Below are 22,568 nucleotides of genomic sequence, written 5' to 3'. Positions count from 1 at the left end.
TAATTATTCAAAGCGTATGGCGCTTTGAAAGGAGCTGATTGGCTGTCTTGAATTTAGATATTTTCAGCATTTCCAATGATATGTGGCCTACCAATAAGGTGCAAAGTGTTTAAGTCTCTGCACATTTGCAGTTACATACTGTAACCTTCATCGTTGCTGTCAGTTCAGTTTATCAGTCGTTCCATGGCATATGACTTATAATAAATCATGCAAAAGTCTGGCGCGAGCAATAGTGGTAATTCTGCAGCTTTCACATTTCATTCTTTTCAAAGATTCCTGGTGAGACAAAAATATGCGTGTTCTTTTCAGGAAGAAAGTGGCTAATCTGGGTACGTTTTCTTTTTCTTTTTATATCTGATTGGGTGATACCCATTGTAAAAGCAAACCTTGCCAAATTTATGGGGTAATTCAAAAATGCGAAGTATAAAACGAAGGGTTTGAATAGGGTTGGTATGGATACCCGAAACACACACTGTTTTCATATTTAAAATGGCATTAGGGAGGTTATTCATCTGTCAAGAGTGTAAATAATATTTACTACATCATCAGTCTCGTAAGGCGATTGTCAAAGAGTCGTCAGGAGGGAATATATATTTTGTTTATCGAACTTGTACGACCGTATGCCCTGCTTGTTACACAAACATAAACAACGCTGACAGCATCACATGTAACTGGTGCTACTGAACCACTGCCGTTTGTGTAGTAGCGACTGTTCGTCTGTTTGATTTCCTCCCTTAAAAGTATCATAATGAAAGGTTAACTAAAAGCATACACAACACACCCGGATCATGGCATAGATAAGTGGATAAAGGAGGCGGTTCAACCAGTACTCTTTGTCTTCCTATGATCTTTAATTAAAAAATACCGACGTTTCGGCTGCACACAAGTTGCCTTCTTAAGAATAATAGCTGACAAACAAAAGTGAGCACATAAAAAAGTTAAATCGGACTGATAAGTGAGTACAGATAAAAAAGGTCAAACGTAAAATGAAGATTGGATCGAGATAAAATGAAAATTACAACACTAATGCAAACTGGACTACAGTGAGCGAAGCTTTTACCAGAAGAAGGCAACTTGTGTGTTGTCGAAACGTCGGTATCTTTTAAACAAAGATCATAAGAAGACAAAGAGTACTGATTGAATCGCCTCCTTTATCTAATTTTCAATTCTAAGTTGGCGACGTGTGCTCAAGTCGTTCAGTCGATTCTAGTGAAACGCGTGTGTAGGAGCTCGGAAGGTACATTGGTAGAACCTAATAAGTTACATTAATAAAGTCTCAAACGAGGATCATTTAATTTTGCAGCTTATTAGCTGTTTTGACATGATTCATTTAGGTCAATGATATTCAACTAACCGACCAGCTACAAGTTTCCGACATGCTACATATTGCTAGAACTACGATGATTTTCAAGTCGCTTTTTTAATTCAAAGTATAGTACGTAGACATTATTCATATAACTATCCATTCTGCGGAAACTTTCGAATTCAAATACCCCCTATAGAAGAAACACTGCATGCACATGTCTTGCATATGCTTTTTAATTGATAATTTATTGATTCGCTCATTTCAAGGCTTGGCAAATGTTTGCCGAAATACTCAATGCACGAGAACCGGCAATTAGCAGTGTCTCGGAAGCTTTTAGCTCATTAGTTGGTTGAAAATGATTGGAATTTATGATTCACTTCATAGCTACAAAATAGCCTAAGTTTCCTACTAGTTCTGTAGCTGTGAATAATCAAAATCTACCAATCTGCTGTAACCTTCGTAACCACACCACATTGGTCTACTACGCGCAGTTTGCTTCTTGTGAAGAAAGGGGAGCTGAGCCGTATTTTGGCCAAGTAATAATCCAAGGCGTATTTTCTTTATTTGTATTAATATATATTTAATATATATTTATGATCGTTTAACTGTTTGTATGGGTTGAATAATTTTGAGATAACTGCACTATTTGAATATACTTTTTGAGTTTTAATGAGAATACTTAGCGTAGAGAAAATGTTACAAATGGCAGTTTATTGTATTGTATAGTAATAATGTAAAGTAATCCCAATTGTGTATTTATGGACAGAGTAGACGTGAAACTTTTAACATGATGTAATTATTCGCAACTAGTTCAAACAGCGTTTAGAATAAATAATTACGGCCGTTCTGTGCATGCAAATATGAGTAGACAAAAGCAGTAATTTTAAAATCCATCCATCCATCCAATCCATCCATCAATCATTAAAGCAAGCAAGCAACCAATCAAACAATCAATCATCCAACCACGCAAGCAGCCAAGTAAGCAAGCGAGCAAGCAAACAGCCAATCAATCAATCAATCAATCAATCAATCAATCAAGCTATTCATATAGCGCAAAAATTCATTACGACATTAAGTTTCTAAGGTGGCCCTCGCTGAACAAGAAGTCATCAAAAGGTCATCTTTCTCGGAGACATTTTGTAATGAATCCTGTATTGCATTGGTAACAAATGATGAAGATCCTCAAGAGAGGAGTTTGATGATAATGATGATAAGATTGTCATTACCTTTGTTTTAGAAAACAAAGAAATTTCTCTATTCTTCTCGCTTAGGCTTGTTGAAATAGAAACAGTTAGCTTCACAGATACAAAACACAAAAGAATATAGAAAGAATATTATTTCCTATAGCCAAATAAATTTAAATCACTGCATATATAACTTTTGCTAAATACATGGGCTATTAGTACAGTGCCTATTAAACCTCGCTTATTTCGCGTTAAGATAGGGATAGCGACTACAATAAACAAAAACTTTAATTGACCTTTACAGAAATGATTCTTCTTCCTTTGCTAGGGGTACGTCGCCTGTTTTCTCCGGGAGCTCATTTGAAGTTTTGGTTCATTAGGTACGGCTGGCAATTCGTTGGTTTTTCAATGAAGATGACAAAAATAGGGATACCAAATATAATAAGATAGGGATACCAAATACAATTAACGAAAAGCTGAATTGTGCCTTTTACAGAAATGTTTCTTCTTCCTTTGCTAGGGGTACTTCTCCTTTCTTCTCCAGGGGCTCGTTCAGAAGTTTTGGTTCATCAGGTACAGGCTGCCAATTCTTTGGTCTTTCAAAGAAGATGACAAAAATGTAAATGTTTACATTGTACATGTAGATTGCACTGAACACGCTTGGTCTGCAAAAAGTGATTACGGGAATTGTAGTGGATATATATATATATATATATATATATATAATATATATATATATATATATATATATATATATATATATATATATATATATATATATATATCGGAAGTGAGGATTGTCTCAACAAGACACAACAAAATAGCTTTCACGGTGACTAGCTTTCGCCCTGCTTACAGGGCATTATCAGGGCCAACTGGAGAACTCAAGTGCATATATATATCACATGAACTGTTCCGGATAGCCGCCGTATGCATTAATAATATAATAATATTATTTAGTGTCACAGAACTAGCCTACAGTGCCGATGCGCATAAGACGCTGGGTGTCGACGCCGCATGGATAGCTTTAGCTTATCTTTGCAACGTTTCGAGTACCTGTGTATGTGTGACGTAGAACAGCACGGATAAAAAATTCGAATTATCTTTGTACTACGTTATCAAACCGGAACATTTTTCTAGCACTTGTATCGTTCATACATGCATACCGTGGCGCTCTCCGTGGTGTTTGCGACGCGGCTTCATAGAGTTCATTCACCTGAATACTGGTACTCCAGTCTGTTTTCTCTTAAACGGTTTTGAGAATTATCATATCCCCCTGCCCATATTGCTCCATCCTAGTGACGTCACCGTAAAATATCAGCCGTGATATTTCACGGTAAACGTCGAGATATGCACGATAAACGTCATCGCTTTCGGAGTTCTTCCGAACTACATTAGCAATTTGTTGGTCAATAAGGTAAACAAACAAAATGGCTGCCGCTCCCGGCCTGCGAAGCGATGTCGCCGACGTAAAAAATTAAAGGGCTTTGAGGAACACGGGTAGGCCCTATTTCGGATTGCGGATAAAATGTTGAGTCTTGTGATGTTTGCACATGGTTTTCCTGTTAAAGTTCTCGTATTTTTTTGGCCAAGCTCTAGCAAACATTCTGCCGTTCGCACGACGCCGACACTGTGCACGGCCTACCCTAGTCTGGCAGGCACCCCGCGATTCGCGTTCTTCCCTGTTGGAACACGCATGCGCCCTTCAGAGACGCGACGCGGTCTACCCTCGAACAGGTAGTGAGCGCGTGGCGTGACAGCGATGTCGCGCGCGCGACGACTGTTGACATGGCAACTCTGAGGGTAAACAAACAAAATGGCGGTCCCTCTCCGCGCGAGCTCCGTGCCGTACGACGATCGAGCGCGATCGAAATCAGGATAGATTTAAAGCTGAGGACAGTTTTTGATCGGTTACAATTTTAATAGCATATTGCACCTTGAAAGGTTCCTCCTGTATGACGATTTTTGAATCCCGGTGTCTTTCTTCTTGGGGTTCATTGAGATACCGAGGACTTGCAGCGATGTCGCGCGTGATGTTGACTTCGACGCCGTATACTTTATGAATGAAGCCTGTTCACATAAATATTCCGATATTTAGGCGCAGGGCGTAATAAAAAAATTTGAGGTTTTTCATACTATTAGTAAAATTATGGGCATGGGTATATGATAAATTGGTTATTACCCAATATCGCCTGTTCCTTGTGTCGTATCAGCATGAGTGTCATTTGTGCTGCGTCAGACACTCGACTTCGTCTCGTGTCTGACGCTGCACAAATGACACTCATGCTGATACAACACAGGAACAGGCGATATTGGGTAAACCTCTAAGAGTCGAATAGGGTGCCGTCGATCACTTAGCGTTGTAATGTCGCGGCTGTGGTCGTAGGGCTCAATGTGGACATCGTACCTTACGATAAACCTAGAAGCAACGCCTAAACTTTAGTTCAACCGATAAATAAGTACCAGAAACGCGGCGTGGAAGGCAAAATCATCAAGTCATTCGACGAACAACGATAAATTTCCTTCATCACACAAAAAAATCAGTAAATTCTGAATCGAAATCAAACCTACAGTTTAGGGCTGTTTACAACGGTAGTTTCAGCTGCCTTATAATCATCTGCAATCCAAATTAATTCCTACCTTAAACACGTTGCAAGTAAGGATGGGTCGATGACAGCTTCGCGTTCGTGTTTATTGAAAAGGCGGAATATTTCGCTGGCTATCACTCCTACAATGATGGCAACCAAGCAAGTAAACATCGTGTACCACATAGAAGATATCTATGAAGAAAAAACGATGATGAATCGGAGTGTGGTTGGATTACAGCGTGGTTTATTTACAAACGGTATATCAGCAATGATGATATATAAATCGCATATATATTAAACAAAACAATTTCAAATAGAAAATAGAGACATGAAAGCTAAATCTTCACATTTACATTAAAAATGAGTGCAAATAACGTCAGAGTATTTACCCTATATAATGCCCAAACTTCATGTATGACATCACGATAGACGAACGAACCAATGGCCACCCAGAGACCGAAACAAAAGCCCGCAACACTCCCGACTAACATACCACTAATGTTAAAAAGAAAAAAACAACAACATGGAGTACGGTTTAAGATCTCGTTAAAGATCTCGTGGGTGTACGGTGTTCTCATACCGAATGATTACAAGCTACAGCAGTGAAATACGTCATAACCTTTTTTGAGTCACAGCAACTCCATCTGTACGCAACGTTACCTAGCCCGTAATCCCGGACCAAAATGGACGAAAGCAAACTTTGCACGACACAATGTACGAGGCGAAGCTAAGTACATTATGGAATGCAAAGTTTGCTTTCGTCCATTATGGGACGGGAGGGGTACACTATTGCTATTATTTTATGGTTTTGGCAATGCAAGGGAATTTTTAGAACTGACGTAGAAAATATCTGAGCACAATACATAATAATCGGATACATAATCATAATAATCTCGGGTTAACGCTACAGAATTCACTGGTATTGAAAAACTGCAATTTAATATGCAATTAAAATTGTTATGTACCAAATAAACCCACCTGCCGTTTGCCCGTTTGTAGAGCATTCCTGTCAGAAAAGGCGCCGTCATTGGCCCTCCGGTTGTGCCTGCCAATATGACTGCCACGGTTATTAAGGTTCCTAAACTCGACGCTAGGTATGCAAGACCTATGCCACTGAGGCCGTAGATGCACGCTGTAATTAGATATGAACTGAAAATGCTCACGCGTTTCATTATATATTGCAGTTATATGTAAATTTGAACCTTTGCCACATGTTTGCAACTTCATTGAAAGTATTATGATCAACATAATGGACAATATTCACCACATTAATTCTAAAAGGCCATAAAGTGTACAAATATGTAATTAGCTGAATAAAAATATTAAATTTCTTTGCCTGCTGTCATTGTATCACCACTTCATACAGCAAGTGTAATTACCTGTGGCCAACCCCTTCAAGCCATAAATACCAAACTGTGAAAGCTCATTAGATATGCAAATTACAAATTAGCTGACATAAAAATGTGAAATGACTTTCAATATTGTTTTAACCTGGTATAATAATCAATATACATAGCATGTTTTGCCAACTTTGATCAAGTAAATCCCGGTATATATCCGTAATTAGAAAAAGATCATTGAAATTGCAAATTAAGAATTGGCTGAAGAAAAAAATGTTTGATGACTTTCAATAATGTTGTATCATAGTATCGTTAATGTACGGTATATAGCAAGTTGCGTCATCTTTGATCTACTCAATTCAGATAAATATCCCTCATTAAGAAAGTTCATTAAATATGCGAATAAGGAATTGGCTTAAGTAAAAATGCTTAATGATTTTCAATAATGTTGCATCATAGATTCTTCAATATATGTAGCAAGTATCATGAAATTTGGCCTAGTCACTTCAGATATATATTCCCAATTAGCAAAGTTCATTAAATATGCAAATTATAAATTGGCGAAAGTAAAAATGCTTAATGATTTTCACCAATGTTTTATCATAGTAGTAGCGAATATGCTAATGAGAAAATTCCACATGTGTACTTTTCATGTTAAATGCATTCTATTTAAAGCGTATTGTTATCAGTTGTATGGGGGACCAATATGGAATAGCTATTATGCAAATGTATCGATAAAATTGAAAGTTGCTTACAATAATGCTGCACGACTGTTATTGGGTTATGAGAAACGGAGCAGCGCGAGTATAATGTTTGTATCTAACAGAATAAGCAACTTTGATGCTCTTCTGAGAAATCAGATTAACAGCCTGAGACAAAGACATTTGAAAAGTAGCAATGCAATTGTACGAAATGTATGTAAATCATTGTATTTCAACTCAGAGATGATAAAACACTGGAATAAGTTACTCTACGTAAAGTTTTGTTAACAGTCTTGTTCTCCCACATTTTGACTATGCAGCAAGTATTTGGAGTAATACACATCAGAAGTATTTGAACATACTTGAACTCCTCCACAAAAGAGCCGGTCGACTAATACTGGAGGTTCCACGGGATACTAGAACAGAATCAGTGTATGAACGCCTAGGTTGGATTAGTCCATCTATTAGATGGAAGCGCCAACTAGCGGCTCTAACCTATAAAGTCATTAATAATAGTGCGCCAAGCCATTTGACAGAAATGTTCAATCTTTCAAATTCCATACATAGTCACAATACGAGACATGCTAGTAACGGCAATATTTACATTCATAAAGTGAAAACTGAATATGGCAAGCGAGCATTTTCATATTATGGTGCTTGCATATGGAATAGTCTGCCTACTCAAGTTAGATCTGCTCCTAGTTTGGCGACCTTTAAATATAAGCTTAAGGTTGTACACTTTTAACTTTGTGTGAGTGTGAGTGAGTGAGTGAGTGAGTGAGTGTTTGAGTGAGTGATTTTGTGTGTGTGTTTGTGTTTTGGTGCTTTTATGTAAGTTATTTGTTCTTGTTTTATTGTGTTGTCTTTTCATTTTTATCTGTTGGTGTAAATTTTCTCTTAATTGTTGTGGTTTTTGATTTGTACATCTTGCATGACAGGAGATATTGGAAGAACAGTGTTGGACACTGAAATATCGGCCTGTATATGAATGACAAATAAATAAATAAATAAATAAATAAATAAATAAATAAATATGTTTAAATGTCTGTTTAAAAAGAAACCCATTGGATTATGTACGTAGATATAATCAATTTTTCTATCTTTTCAACCATAATTTAATTTTGTAACTGAATTTTCATACTATTGCCTTATTTGACTATTATATGGACGCTCAAGTCCGAAATAAAGATATAATAATAATCATAGTATCTTCAATATATGTAGCACGTTTTGTCAACTTTAGTCAAGTCAATTCAGATTTATATCCCTAATAAGCAAAGTTTATTAAATATGCAAATTAGGAATTGGCTGAAGTTAAAATGATTAATGACATTCAATAATGGTGTATCATAGTATCTTCGATGGACATGACAAGTTTCATCAACTTTGGTCAAATTAATTCACGTATATGTCGCTAATTAGGAAAGTCATTAAATATGCAAATAAGGATTGGCTGAGGAGAAAATGCTAAATAACTTTTAATAATATTGTATTATAGTGTCTTTAATGTACATTGCAAGTTTCATCATATATCCCTCATAAGGAAAGGTCATTAAATATGCAAATTAGGAATTGGCTGAGGTAAAAATGCTTACTGATTTTCAATAATATTGTATCATAGTAGCTTCAATATATGAAGCAAGTTTTATCAACTTTGGTCAAGTCAATTCAGATATATATCCCTAATTAGCAAATTTCATTAAATATGCAAATTAGGAATTGGCGGAAGTTAAAATGCTAAATGACTTTCAATAATGCTTAATCATAGTATCTTTAATATACATACCAAGTTTGGTCAATTTTGATCCAGTCAAATCAGATATATATCCCTAATAAGGAAAGTCCATCAAATATGCAAATTGGCAACTATCTTTCATGTCGCCCCTTAATGGTTCCCACTGCTCATATATCTTGGTGTGATCAACATTTGTAGCAAGTCTCATCAAATTGTGTGCAGTCGTTCTCAATGTAAAGCCGTTTTTCTAAAATCATTAATTATGCAAATGAGCAAAAGGTAAGCAAATCACACCCACCAAAAACTAATCAGTTTTTGCCATTTGCAAACTAAATCTATGTGCCAAATTTTATTCTGATCTGATAAGCCGTTTTTGAGATATCGAGCACACAGACTGACGGACAGACAGACAGACAGATAGACAGACAGACAGACAGACTGACAGACAAATATCGCTGCGACATATGCCCATGTGTTTGAACACGTGAGCGAAAAAAAAGAAGAAATAGCGGGTGTTGTAACTTGTAATAAGAGTCGGTTATTTCAAGACGATACCAAAAGAGCAAATAGCTCCCTTTAGTAAAGTGAATCAAACATGAACCAGATTTTATTCACATCGTCTGAACGCTACAATATCTGCTTGAATGACTTAGTTTTGAGATATTTTTTTTGCATCACTGTTACTGACAGACAAAGACCGCAGAAGACACCGACACCGAAATAACATATACCTTTTTATTTACAAACTGGAGACAGAGCCTACGATCGAACTTTATCCCAGAAGTTAACTCACCCAGTTTAACATGCACTTATAAAGAAACACCATAAAAGACCTCCTTTTTTATAAACAAACAGCAACACAAATAAATAAATAAATAAATAAATAAATAAATAAATAAATAAATAAATAATAGATTAATGTTTGTTACTTAGGACATTAGTTTCCTCTTTTAAGACACAGCATAGCAAGAACAGAATATAAAAATATATATTTTTTGAAACATTAAATATACTTACACATGATTTTCGAAAGCAGTGTGTCCCTAGCATCGTTACTTTGAGTTATATGTCCTGCTTCATTCTTCAGTTGATCACGACGTGCCCTCCATTCCCGGAAAGGTTTGATAAAATCTTGCAGAGTCACTGACGTCATTGCGTTGATACTGGAAGATACCGAGCTGTCGTGGATAGAATTTACCGAGAATTGAAATTATTTCCAATAGCTAACCACTAGTAGCAGTTCCGCGTTTTGATCCGTACGCAATATTGCAGAATGGCGACTGTTGATTTCATGGTTTTGTCAATGAAGAAGTGCTTTAAAAATGAATATATCACAATCGTATCAGGGCAACCTTGTTGCTGCACCATATGCTCGATGTGGATGGCGTATGACAGCAAATTTGTCTAGCGAACTATGTATAAAGCGTTATATGATCATTTTGTTGAATGTAACCTCCTTTTGAAAAGTTTCTAGTCTTCAATTCAGCTATACGAAGATTGACGAGGCACACATATAGGTCACTGACGCAGTAAAGATAAAATTTCACAATATCTCAAACTCTCTGTATACAGAGTAACCTTCGATCAACGCTAGCGCATTACTAAAAGCTGGACGAGGCACAAGGGGGCCCGATGATCACTTTTGTTTTGGGAAACTTGGTACACTTGCCTGAGCGTTCCTGCAGTAACACATGCTATGAAGAGACCCTGTATGCCTTGGATTCTTCCCAACTGAGAACTTACAAAGTATACCAAAATCTACAACATCAAAACAGTTTGAATGAAAATTCGTAATAATTACACGAAGACACTCCGTAATGTGTACGGGCACTACTTTGTGTTTGCGTGATAACCTAATGGCAACTTCAAAGTATCATTTAACAGTGAGATATCATATCTGGCATGGTTTTAGTATTTTATAAACCATGCAAGATTTGCAAGTGGTTTTCAATGATTTTCAAAAATGGATAATGTCTCATTTTCACTGACCTAACAATCCAACCAATTTGTAATTTTTATTGTGATTATGTTTTTTTTTTCAGGTACGTTAATGACTTTAAAATATCTCTTTCTCTTGTTTTATCCTAATTTGAAGGCTTTCCCTTCTTCTGGGAAATCGGCCTTATGCATAATACATGATATGTAAGCCTAAGTCTGCGCTTCTGCTCAGAGGACACCACAGGTCATTGATCATTCATCATTTGTTTGTGTGTGTATGTGTGTTGCAACAATAACTGCAGTGTTTGTGTAGGCCTCCATCGGCCGAAGGGGTTACACCAAAGACCTTGAAAATAGTTTGTGCTATCCTTTGACCAAAATAATTACCTGATCTGGGGAGCCATAATTAGGTGAGTAGCGTGGGTCGACATTAGCATATCCGAATGACGAGTTTCCCCATATGTCTGGAAATTCAAAGAACACAATGTTGTTATGCACTATCATGATGCGCTTTCACGCAAAATTTTAGTTGTAAATGTTATTATTACAAAGACATGTGACGTACACGAATCATCAATGAATGATTTTGAATGGCCGAAGTATTCGGCGGGATTAAAATTAACAAAAAACAACGCTTTGCGATTTACATTGATGTCATATCTCTGGTTACTTGCTGGCGAGACACATGCATACATGTAGGGTATTTCAACGTCTTCATGTCCACGTTGTACGTGAACACAGAGCTTGTGCTGTTGCAAAAACATATCGTCTTTTGTAACCACTGACTCAAGGATGTAAGTGGCTGACTTGATACTTTTAAAAGTGAATGTTTAAAACAAGCAAGTACGCAATCTTCAAGCATTGCATTTTGCATTCGGTAAAACTTCATGCATTGTCCTTGTAAGTCGAAATTTCTTTCTTTTAAACAATGCCGTCAATAAACTTACCAGGAGGAAATGTCGCATTGATTGCTGGCTCCAGCACACTTGGAATATCTAAAAAGTAGAAAAGTACCAATTTCGCTACTTTTAAGGTATACAGTCACCTGTAATCTAAATATGCCCGTATATGGTCAAAGGGGCGTTCCATGCTATTCAAAATGTTCGTGTGAGGGCGCTGTTTTTAAAAAGTGGCCAATCGCTTAAAATCTGTGATTGGGTGGATTTTCACTTTCCATGGTAACTGTAGCAAAATTGGAACAGGTGCCAGTATACCTTTGAATCATCTTTTCACAACAGGGTACAGGAAAGTTCCAGGGCAAGAAGGGAGGGCAGTTCGATAAAACGTTTTCTATGTCAGATCAAAATATTCCCTTTTCGAACCTACTACATATTTGTACTAGGAACATTCCATGGGATGAGCCAATTAAGTAGACCCTGTTGACGAAAGAGAGACATGATGTCCGTAATCATTTTAGGAAAGTTTATTATCATCAGAAAAAAAATATTACTACAACCAGCCGAAAGAAAAAATAAATGAGAATCAAAGTACTAAACAACGTTCTGTAGATTGAGAGTTTGAAGTGCCAGGATACCAAATTACTAGTATAGTTTAAGAATTACATCTATCTTCGTTTTTTTTTGTGATTCGAGAGCGGAATCTCGCCTCATATTGAGAATAATGTCCTTGTCGGTAAAATCAAATGTAGTTATCTAAATCATGGATATTTGCTGGATTTTACAGCTTTTATCATACACCATTTTTTCATGGCTATACGTAACTGTGGCCTACCGTTGTAGAAGGCAAAGAGGACGAAGCCAGTCAGGTTGAAACAGAACATGAAGAAGAACCACAATGGTATATTGAACAGAGCAGACCTAGAAAGAAAAAGTAAACGTTTAGAAATACATCTTAGGCGACTTCTTCCAATTGTCTGCGACAATGTAACTTTAAAGTTTAAATTTCCTTGCTTTCACCGAGGAACTGGAATTTCAGGGATCAATTAAATTTATGAGTAAGTGTGTTTATAAAACGGGTTATAGCCCTAACACCCAGGGTAATATGTGTTAAATAAGTCCTCATCCCGTATTAGACTGTAACAACGTCAACTGTTAGAGTTTAAGTGTACAATCTCAAGCTATGTACAAGAATAAGGCAAAGGTATACAGTTGTCTCTTTCGATTTAAAGCCATTTTACAGTCACTGGTGGGTTGGCTCAAAATCCACGCGCAGGCAGATTACTTACAGACGTCCCTCTGCCCTGATTGGTTTGCTCTCCTAGCCACGAAAGATGAGCCCATTCATACCATTCAAGTCACAGCATTCTGATTAGATAACTTGACTTTGCAGTTTATCTCTTTAAACAGGCCACAGACACACGAAAGAAGCACTCTTGGTGCAGATGACAGAAATTTTGTACCCGGGGTATGTTTGTCATAGGGGCATTCAAGAACCTAGATTTCTTTGCGCGCAATAAAGTAACGGGAAAAGGACAGTGACAGCGTTGGCAAATATGGAGCTGGATTCGAAACGTTCCTTTCCTCATTGTGTATGGTATGCTGGTTATTGCCCATGCAGAGACTTGATATTTCCGCAGTGACTGCAACCCCATATAAGATTACTCAACAACGAATCATCTTCACGAAAAGTGGAATCAGCTACTACAGCTTCGGAATTGAGACCATACTACTTGCAATGCTACCCACGACTTACTTTGTGTTGACAGTGCGGAAACATCGAAACTACTAATACGGGTTTAAAACTTACAGTTTCGCCTGTTTCAAAGATTTTGTTGATGCATAACGCTGAACAGATGTTTGTCCTACTGTGAAGCTAAGAAACAACATCCCGGTGCCGAAAAGGGTATTCATAAACGTCATCCGGGCAGTTGGGTCGAATGAAAAGCTGTCGGATACGAAAAGAAAAGCCGTTGAGCACGCGATCTTAAAAGGAGCCATTACTATACGTACTTTGTACCCAGACCTACTTTGCAAACTAAAACGTTATAGTTCGTTTTGCAGTATCTTGCGGGATTGAAAGCGTGTCTTTTTGTCAGGAGCTCATTAAGAGGCAAAAAATCATATATAGATTTCATGGGAAACAAGAATGTATAATTGAAAAAGGAAACAAAAACCGTGAAACTATGTACAAAAGTCAGATGTCAAATTCCATCAATTCTAAAAATACATAATGATTAGTATACGTACAATTTCAAACGCTCATAATGTTGTCAATTATGTTTATCACACCGCTAAATCAACATTTATGACAAGTGTAAATCCTCATGCAGACAAGCATGGCTGATTTCTTTCATAATTTTGCAACATACTAAGCAGAATCAATCTCAATCACCACTGTTTTCATCCCTAAAGCATAAGTCCTATTCCTTATAGCCCTTGTAGTCCAAACGATGTAAGAAAGTTCTATGATATTAGTCATTAATCTAACAGTATGCGATAATATATGTATATATATATATATATATATATATATATATATATATATATATATATATATATATATATGTATGTATGTATGTATATACATATATGTATATATATATATATATATATATATATATATATATATATATATATATATATATAATATATATATTTATTTATATATATTTATTTATTTTTATATACTTACTCAACGTCTAGTCTTCCATGGACCACATTGTAATCCCAGACAAAAGTAGGACCTCCAGCTTTGACTGTTCCCAACACTAGGAATGTAATAACGGAGACGATCATGACAAGGCATTGAAATACGTCGACCCATATCACAGCTTTCAGTCCTCCCTGAAACAATGGCATATAGAAAGGAAATAAGTGTAATATCTCCTTCAGTGCACTGATCGAGCGCACCGCTTTATGTTGATGGATAGCTGTCGAATATGCAGTTTCAGTGTTTCCTTTTGTACAGATTATGAAGCTCTGATCACTGATCGCCGTGTACAATGTATTGACGACACCAATATTGAAATTAAATTGCACTGCTATATTGGTTTTTAATAGTTTAAAATGAATTGCATTGTCTAGTACCGGCTGCATTTACCAGTGCCCCAGAGTGAAATTATAATAACAAGGGCGTGTTTGTTGATCCCCCTGCCATTGGTCAGTTGTTGTAGAAAGGAGGCTGCCTTAGATGATTCAATGGTCTTCTTATCGGCTCCATAATGCTCTTCGCGCCAGGGTTAGTGACTTACGACAAATTGTGGCTGATGTTACCCTGACCGATGCACTCGTCGTCGATTGAAACGCAAGTTCATGAGCTCTTTTGTAGCTTAACTTACTAGATTACCGGACAAGGTTATCCGATGTGTATACAACAAAACACACCATGATTAATTGCAATATGGCATACAGAGTTTAGAAGATCGCAGCAATATACTATAGGGTATAAAAGGGTCTATAGTCATGTTAGTCAAATCACTTGATTTTATATATGAATGTATTATGTATGGATGGACGTATGTATTTATGAATAAGTGTAAATGAATGAATGAAAGAAACAATGAATGAGTGGATTGAAGTGGTATAACCAATGCCATATTGAACTTACTTTTTGTTTATTGTGGGTATTTTTTTGAATTTTTAAAACTGCTATCGTCAATTCAGATTTTTCAGAAATGGTGAATTCAGGGTTTTAGAAATTAAAAAACAACAACGAAAAAAATGTGTTCAATGTGACATTGGTTATACTACTAATGTATGTATGTATGTATGTATGTATGTATGTATGTATGTATGTATGTATGTATGTATGTATGTATGTATGTATGTATGTATGTATGTATGTATGTATGTATGTATGTATGTATGTATGTATGTATGGATGGATGGATGGATGGATGGATGGATGGATGGATGGATGGATGGATGGATGGATGGATTATTTATTTCAGCAAGTAGTATTGATGGAGGAATTCCACATCTCTAATTGTCAGCCATGACACAAAAGACACAATGAACTCATTTTGATCGATACGATAAGGTATGATAACTCATGATGTGAAGGGGTCCATGAAAATAGTCTTGTTTGACTCGATGAGTTGATCGGTACTTTACAGTGTTGACAACACCTCAATTTAGGCAATATGTTTAGTTCGTCTATTGCCAATGGGTTAACGCAAACCACTGTAATTGCCTGATGTGAGGAAGGCGACTCCTATATGCGATGGTTGTCACTGTGCGTATATACGTATGATAAAACAAACGAAGAGTCTCTGGAAGATGATTGCATCAATACATGTCCAATGCAAGTTTGAAAAAAACATGTACTAGAAACTTTGAGGAGGTCGACTTCACGTTAATGCTTTATTTACAGTTGTTTATTTATGCCCATCAATAAAATTTGATAAATAATCTCTATCTTAAGGTTCAAGGTAATGCCGCACGGTCATTCTATAGATACAAGAGTGGCATACTCACAATAACCGTGTAAAAGGTACAGACGATTCCAGTTATCACCAAACCTTTCCACAAAGCAAACCCTTGCACTATAGATGACAGAAAAATTGAAACTTATTATTCGGCAATAGAGCATCGAGAAACGTTAGTAAATAAACGATGCATCAATCCCTTTGTGTTCATTATTTACACCCGACCTATCGACATGGATGTAGAAAAACCATGATACAATTGATGTATTTCTTAGAACTGGTATGAATAATTGCTTGTAACACGATTGGAACTAATTTGGGAAAATTTGATGGTGAAGTAATGTCGATTTAATCTGCAAATGTAACCTCATCTACTTTTCTTTTTAAGTTACACACTTGTTTCTATGAGTAATTTGTTATATTGTAACATTCAGCTATAGGGCACCTGACACTTTTTAGAAATTTGAAAAATATGAATCCCAAATTAGTTTCAATCGAGTTTAAAGGGATAACTGCAAACCTCGACGGAAATGACGTCCGTCACAGTAAGAACCAAACCCTTCTATCATTGATCGGTTTTCGAAATTTTTCTTCAAAAGGCGGAGTGCACCTAGTACCTAAAACAAGGCATTCTAAAACGGAAGGCAAAATACAACAAAACAAAATAGCGACTTTCGCCGTTACAAACACTGTTTCTCGCCAATTAGAGTTTCTATTTAAATTTTAATTAAATTGTCACTATTGCAGATTACTCACCTGCTCCAAATGCCAGGGCGGGTCCGAGCAGACAAATCGCCATGTAGAAGGCTTGCTGAAGAACGAACAGTGCCGAAGCAAACAGGCGCAGTGGGTAGTTGAATCGAAGGTCCAAATACTGATATGAGAGATAGATATTGTTTCTTACATTGTGTAAGTTATGAAACTGGAAATTCAAATTTTAGTCGAAGCACTTTACATGCTGTCATGAACACTTGCCCGACTTGTACCACTCAGTGAGCACGTTTTTGCGGCGGATTTGTCATACATAACAGATGTTTAATAAGTTACCACGATTTTACAGAAATATCAAAACCAAACGAAGTCTCAATTATGCAAAGTGCGTCGAGTATAGGCGTTTATATTTATATTAAGACAAAAACGTCTACTGGTTTTTAAAGTGTCCAAGTTTGCAAACTTTTCCTCACGCACTGGATATGTGAAAAGTACTTCAATATATGACATTTTGCTAATTTGCAGTAAAAAAAGTGAAATTGAAAACAAATTTTTACGTCATTACACGCCGTTTACCGTAATGTAATTCAACTTGACTGTAAGGGTATTTTCTGAGAACATTAAATGGCTTTGGAATCGATTAGCATGCATAAAGCTACAGGAACCCTCACGGCGAAAAGGGAAGAATGTATCACCAGAAATTAAACTAATGGCCTAACTTGTGCATCTTTTACTTTGATGCAAACTGGTGTACATGCAGTAGAAACTATATGTAAACCCTCAACGACAAGACATACCCATACTTTATCTAAATCCTTGTTCGGTAAATTGTTTCAGTCAGCTTTGAGTTACAAAGCATTTCTTACCTCGTATGACGTTTTGAGCTTTAGACCATAGAAAACTGGGACAAAGAGGAAGGCTACAACTGGAAATATCCATAGACACGAAAATGCATGAAATATGTAGGTTATCCCGTGGCCATATATTTCTGCAGGACCCCCTAGTATGGTGATCGGTGATAGGAATGATACCGCCATTGACATGGCAACGGGTATTCCTTTCATTCCAGAGTCGGCCAAGAGATACCTACATGCATAATAAAAAATGTGACTGTGAATATCTGTAAATAAAAAAGTTAGAAAGTTCGCTGTTGTATACGTATGCGAGCTGACCAGATGCAACCGCAAGTGACGGGAATCCGTCCTAATAAATTTATCGGCTGACAAACTCGAACCCAACACGTAAACAAAGCTTAAGAGGGCGTTGATCATATGTTGCACATATCCCAAGTTTTTACTTTTTACAAAAAAGAAAAATTAATTCACATACAAGCCACGATGATCAGTTGTTTCTCTCTCTCTCTCTCTCTCTCTCTCTCTCTCTCCTCTCTCTCTCTCTCTCTCTCTCTCTCTCTCTCTCTCAGACTTTCTCAGTTCTTTTCATCCAATCACCATCTGAAGTCAATGACGGGATGAACTGAAATTGAGAAGTACGTGGAACCATCTCTCAAGAAGTTTAACCGCGTTCAACCCTTTAAACAATGGCATGTTGCAGTGACAATCACTATAAATAACGGTTGCTTGCAAGTGACACTTGTTTATTTTGTACCGCTTAGTCTTAAGGCACATGGTGACCTGGTCTAACCACATACTATTTCAGTAACCTAAAGTCTGTTAAGTGTTTTCGATCCCATTTTAAATGAGTGACCCTACGGGACAATTCGTCCCTTTTCGAAAGACAACCCCGTTTGACTTGACATCGCACTTTTTGCTTGAACTTCACCTTAAACTTCAAAGCGTATGGTCACACGTCAGATTTCTCAAATAAACATGCGCTTTGTTGTTTCGCCTGACATACATGCAGTATGTACATGTAGTCCGACTGTATCAGTGGAAGGGTCTGTTGGTGTGATAAATGGCAATTATTGAAGGGCAAAGTTCTTTTAGCTGACTAAAAGTGACGGCAAAGGCTGGAAATAAACTGCACTAGCACCAAGAATACTCCTGGACCAGTTTGACCATAAGTTATGTGAGTTTGATATTCAAATTGAAAGCTATTAGACACGCAATTTCACAGAAGATGTTTTGACCAAAACTGCGAAATTTAGCCCAAACGTAAATTTCACAAATCAGTTTGTTGAACGCCCACTAACCGTTGTTTGCAAACCCTCAGTTCAGAAGTTTTAGATAAAATAATATTTTTACCAAAGTGAGAAAAAAAATTGGCCACAATATCTCTGAATACTCGTTTCATCATCATCTTAACAAATCGGTATTTAGTCATCTCTCGGAACCTACATGACGAATTGAAAAATGCCAGTCGAATTCTTTAAGGGGAATGTAAGATATTTTTACCACAAAATGGAAGAACCGATCCAAACGTTTCCATATGCAAAGTTCATTATCACTCGAACAAAACAACATTCAGCCTTCTCTCTAGGAATCGATATCACAAACATTTTAGAGAAAATTATTTAACCCCTTCCAAAATATATGCGAATTTCATTATAATTTGAACAAACCCGAGTGAGGTCAACCTTTGAAATCTACACACAGCCTCAGTAATTAACAAGAACTCGTATGGTAGGTGAAATGTTCAAGAACAAAGTTTACAGAACAGTCTAATTGTAGGATCGCATATTTTACAGTGATATCAAAAGCGAGGTCACGCTTTTCAGAAAATAAAGTCGACGAAGATCATGCTATCGTCTCAGCATTTTAACAATGTACTCACTGTTCATATCAAGACATTGAAAGTTATGAACCACGTACTTATTTCAGTCCCTTTATAAAATCTGCTTTGTCTCACAATGAATAGGTAACTGACTGAAAACGTTAAAGGCGTTGATAGTGAATCATGTGGTATTTTGTACAGAAAATTCTGACATGTATCGCCTTTTGTATTCTGGAAATGTGTTCACAACATGTGCAGGATATCAAACTCACCGTGACGTCGTGCGTTGGCCGCCCTTGACAAGGGCATGGTAAACACCGGTGGACGCTGAAACCACCAAGAGAGCTGCAAACACAACATAGTCCAGCGCACCGAAGGGAATGACCTCGCCTGACATTTGAAAGAACGCCGAATCACGTCGAGCTCAGTGGGTGTACCTAATTGTGGAACAATCATGTGTAAAGTTCATTCAAGTTGTGCGAAAGCGATGAGTTGTGACTTATACTTCAGCACAGTGTTGGACTGCATTGCGATACATGTGACAGCAGTAGGACAATCCAAGAGTAAGATAGAGTCTGACTTTTAGACAGTAGCTTTTACGCAGTCGAGAATTGACCCGAAGTCCCTCCTTTGCGCGGCGAAGCGAACTGAATATACTTTGCAGGACGTCTCTACAAATGCAAATTCCGCGGAACAAAAAAGCAACTTGTACCTTTCATACTCGACCTTACTTTCGTTACAGCGTTGCCATCAAAACCTCAATGGCACACTGAAAACATAAAGTATAGTAGCATTCAATCGACGATGGTTAATGTTTTCTGAGTAGCCATCGATGATTAATGCCTCCCTAATACAACCTCCTTGTAAGATCATTTTAGTGACAGTCCTGCGGGACTGTGAAAGTCTAAATGATGGATCCTGCAAAATACAGTCGAACCTGTATATAGTTGTGGCCACAATATAGAATTTGCCTTTCTGTGTCTATGTTCTATCGTGAGCTAATAAAGGATTTTTTAGCTCCATGGTTCTATGGAATATTGATAGGGTTTCTCACCTCTACGAATGGTCCCTTGAAAGCCTGCTAGGTTTTGTCTTTAATAATGGAAACGTTCTGCTACAGCGCCTATCCAACGCTGTGGGGAAGTTCCGTTTCAGACTGACCTTTGTCCTCACAATGAAAACCGTTCTCCGGTGGGATAAACATGTGGCTAATTTTGCATACATTTGCAGACGACACTTGGCCCTGATGTGTATCTCACACATGTTCGCATCTTAACTTTCTGTGCAATGTAAAGAAAACGTCAAACACACCATTTTTGGCGTAGCTACATTAGAAACGGGACTGGTCCTGTCACTTCCATTCTTTTCAGCTTTGTTTCCCCGTATTTTATTTGGACTTCAGACACTTTTAAAGGGTGCCATATGCATTTGCGCGTGGTAAGTAAGGCTTCCAAACGAGACTCCAATACCAAGGTTGTAGATAATTACCACTTTACCGAATGTAGACATGATAATTTTCAATTGTGCAACCGTTTGCATCTATGATATGGACCGATCGCAGACGTGTTTGTTTCACCGCTTCACTTACATTCTCACAAAAAATGAGTGTCACGCAGTTCCTTGTAGACTGTACGTTATTAAAATACTGTGACCTTAGCACAGTTGATGTAAGTTCAGTTTATGGTCTTTGCAGTCACACGCGAGCAGAAATCATTCATGCTAGATCGGCCGAGGGCGTACAAATTAGGCCCAAACAATACTGGTTTACTTCGTGTTTCATTCTTCTGACAAGTTGGTCGGCAAGCTTGTTTTTCTCACTTTTTATCACATGTTAAGACATCGCTGGTCTCGTCAGCCGATAAATGAGGACGCGCCTGTAGGGTAAATGTGTTTGTCGTACTTGTACCAACTTCTGTCCGGATCATGACATACACATAAACAACATTGACAGCATTAGACAAAGTACTCTGAGTACTGCTCTGGGCGTACATTTCGATCGGAATGCGAACGCAGTGTTTGTAGATACACGCACACTTGTAACCAATGATAACGTCGTGTTATTTTGAAATTATAGCTTATTCCCAATGAGGGCGGTATTCAGATAAACAGTTCACTCTATTTTCACGAACACTGTCCATTTACCTGAAACTAAACATCCTAAATGAACGCTGTACCCTCGCCCCTTAGAAGTACATGTATCACAAACACAAGATCAAGCAAGCTCAAAAGCTGCGTGTTTTATCTATCGCCAGAAGATCTTTCAGGAGTACAATATTAACGATCAATATATGGGACACACCGACCAACATCATTCTATAGGTAATGATATTTCTCTCCTTTCTACAAGACTGCAGGCGGGCGGAAACCAGCTAAGGGGACTTTTAAGTAACACGGCAAAATAAGTAAAACACGTACAAGGGTATGATATATCGCTAAACGCCGTTATATGCCTCAGGCTGATAACGAGAAATGCCAGTCTGTCAAACTCAAAGGGACCATGAATGATTATAGATGCGCATGGCAAAGGAAACTCAAAATCTGTGACGTCCACCCCTATACCTTGCTTGCATGTTTAAAAGTGCGCAAATCTGACGACGAAATCATGATTTGTATGCCCTCGAAACACATTTTCTTAAATTGGTTGTTTGAAGACTGAGTGCTGACAGGTGTTTGAACAACAACCTTTTGAAAAACAAAATCTACGCTGTGATTTAGTGTCATACACGGTTTGCTATTCAACAATCGTCGCATCATTATGCATTTACTGCGTATTGGCATAATCGAAACATGACTAGAGCCATTCCCCCTTAGTGGCATTCGTCAAGCGCGTGTATAAATTGTCCAACGCTTGTAAAGGCGTACTTTAATCATGCATTTGCAGACGCCTAGCGGCAACAGTGGAGACTTGGCAACACATTATTTCTGTGATTTGGCGTTTACAAGTCAATGGTGACTCTTTTGTGTTTAACGAAAGTACCACTGTAGTTTGACCATATCGCATTGTTTCACAGTGCAAAACGAAAATGACGTCACATATCAGCGTCTTCCTTTTCTGTTAACGGGATA

The 22,568-nt window shown here is 37.4% G+C and overlaps 1 protein-coding gene across 1 annotated transcript; it reads right to left on the bottom strand.

Moving 5' to 3' along the window:
• Window positions 1–1,951: 1,951 nt before the first annotated feature.
• On the bottom strand, window positions 1,952–20,678 carry LOC139149573 (sodium-coupled monocarboxylate transporter 1-like). Its single transcript, XM_070721393.1, has 16 exons — window positions 20,557–20,678; window positions 19,775–19,939; window positions 17,696–17,915; window positions 16,875–16,992; window positions 16,168–16,235; window positions 14,384–14,535; window positions 13,499–13,636; window positions 12,524–12,609; window positions 11,740–11,787; window positions 11,180–11,256; window positions 10,524–10,612; window positions 9,872–10,032; window positions 6,057–6,210; window positions 5,468–5,573; window positions 5,131–5,270; window positions 1,952–3,086 (listed from the first exon to the last, which is right to left on the bottom strand). Exons 2-16 carry the CDS (start codon window positions 19,897–19,899, stop codon window positions 2,981–2,983), a joined length of 1,788 nt encoding a protein of 595 aa, XP_070577494.1. The 5' UTR covers window positions 19,900–19,939; window positions 20,557–20,678; the 3' UTR covers window positions 1,952–2,980.
• Window positions 20,679–22,568: the final 1,890 nt, after the last annotated feature.

The sequence above is a fragment of the Ptychodera flava genome, chromosome 14 (assembly GCF_041260155.1).
Source record: "Ptychodera flava strain L36383 chromosome 14, AS_Pfla_20210202, whole genome shotgun sequence".
Classification (NCBI taxonomy): domain Eukaryota; kingdom Metazoa; phylum Hemichordata; class Enteropneusta; family Ptychoderidae; genus Ptychodera; species Ptychodera flava.
The sequence above is the reverse complement of the archived record's forward strand: the minus strand, read 5'-3'. Positions and strand labels throughout refer to the sequence as shown.

Excerpts from the sequence above, each read along its gene's own strand:
- LOC139149573 (XM_070721393.1), bottom strand. The coding sequence starts at position 19,899 with ATGTCAGGCGAGGTCATTCCCTTCGGTGCGCTGGACTATGTTGTGTTT. Across the intron at positions 5,574-6,056 it reads TACAAACGGGCAAACGGCAG|TGGTATGTTAGTCGGGAGTG; the intron begins GTGGGTTTATTT and ends TTTTAACATTAG. Across the intron at positions 5,271-5,467 it reads AAGTTTGGGCATTATATAGG|ATATCTTCTATGTGGTACAC; the intron begins GTAAATACTCTG and ends TTTTCTTCATAG.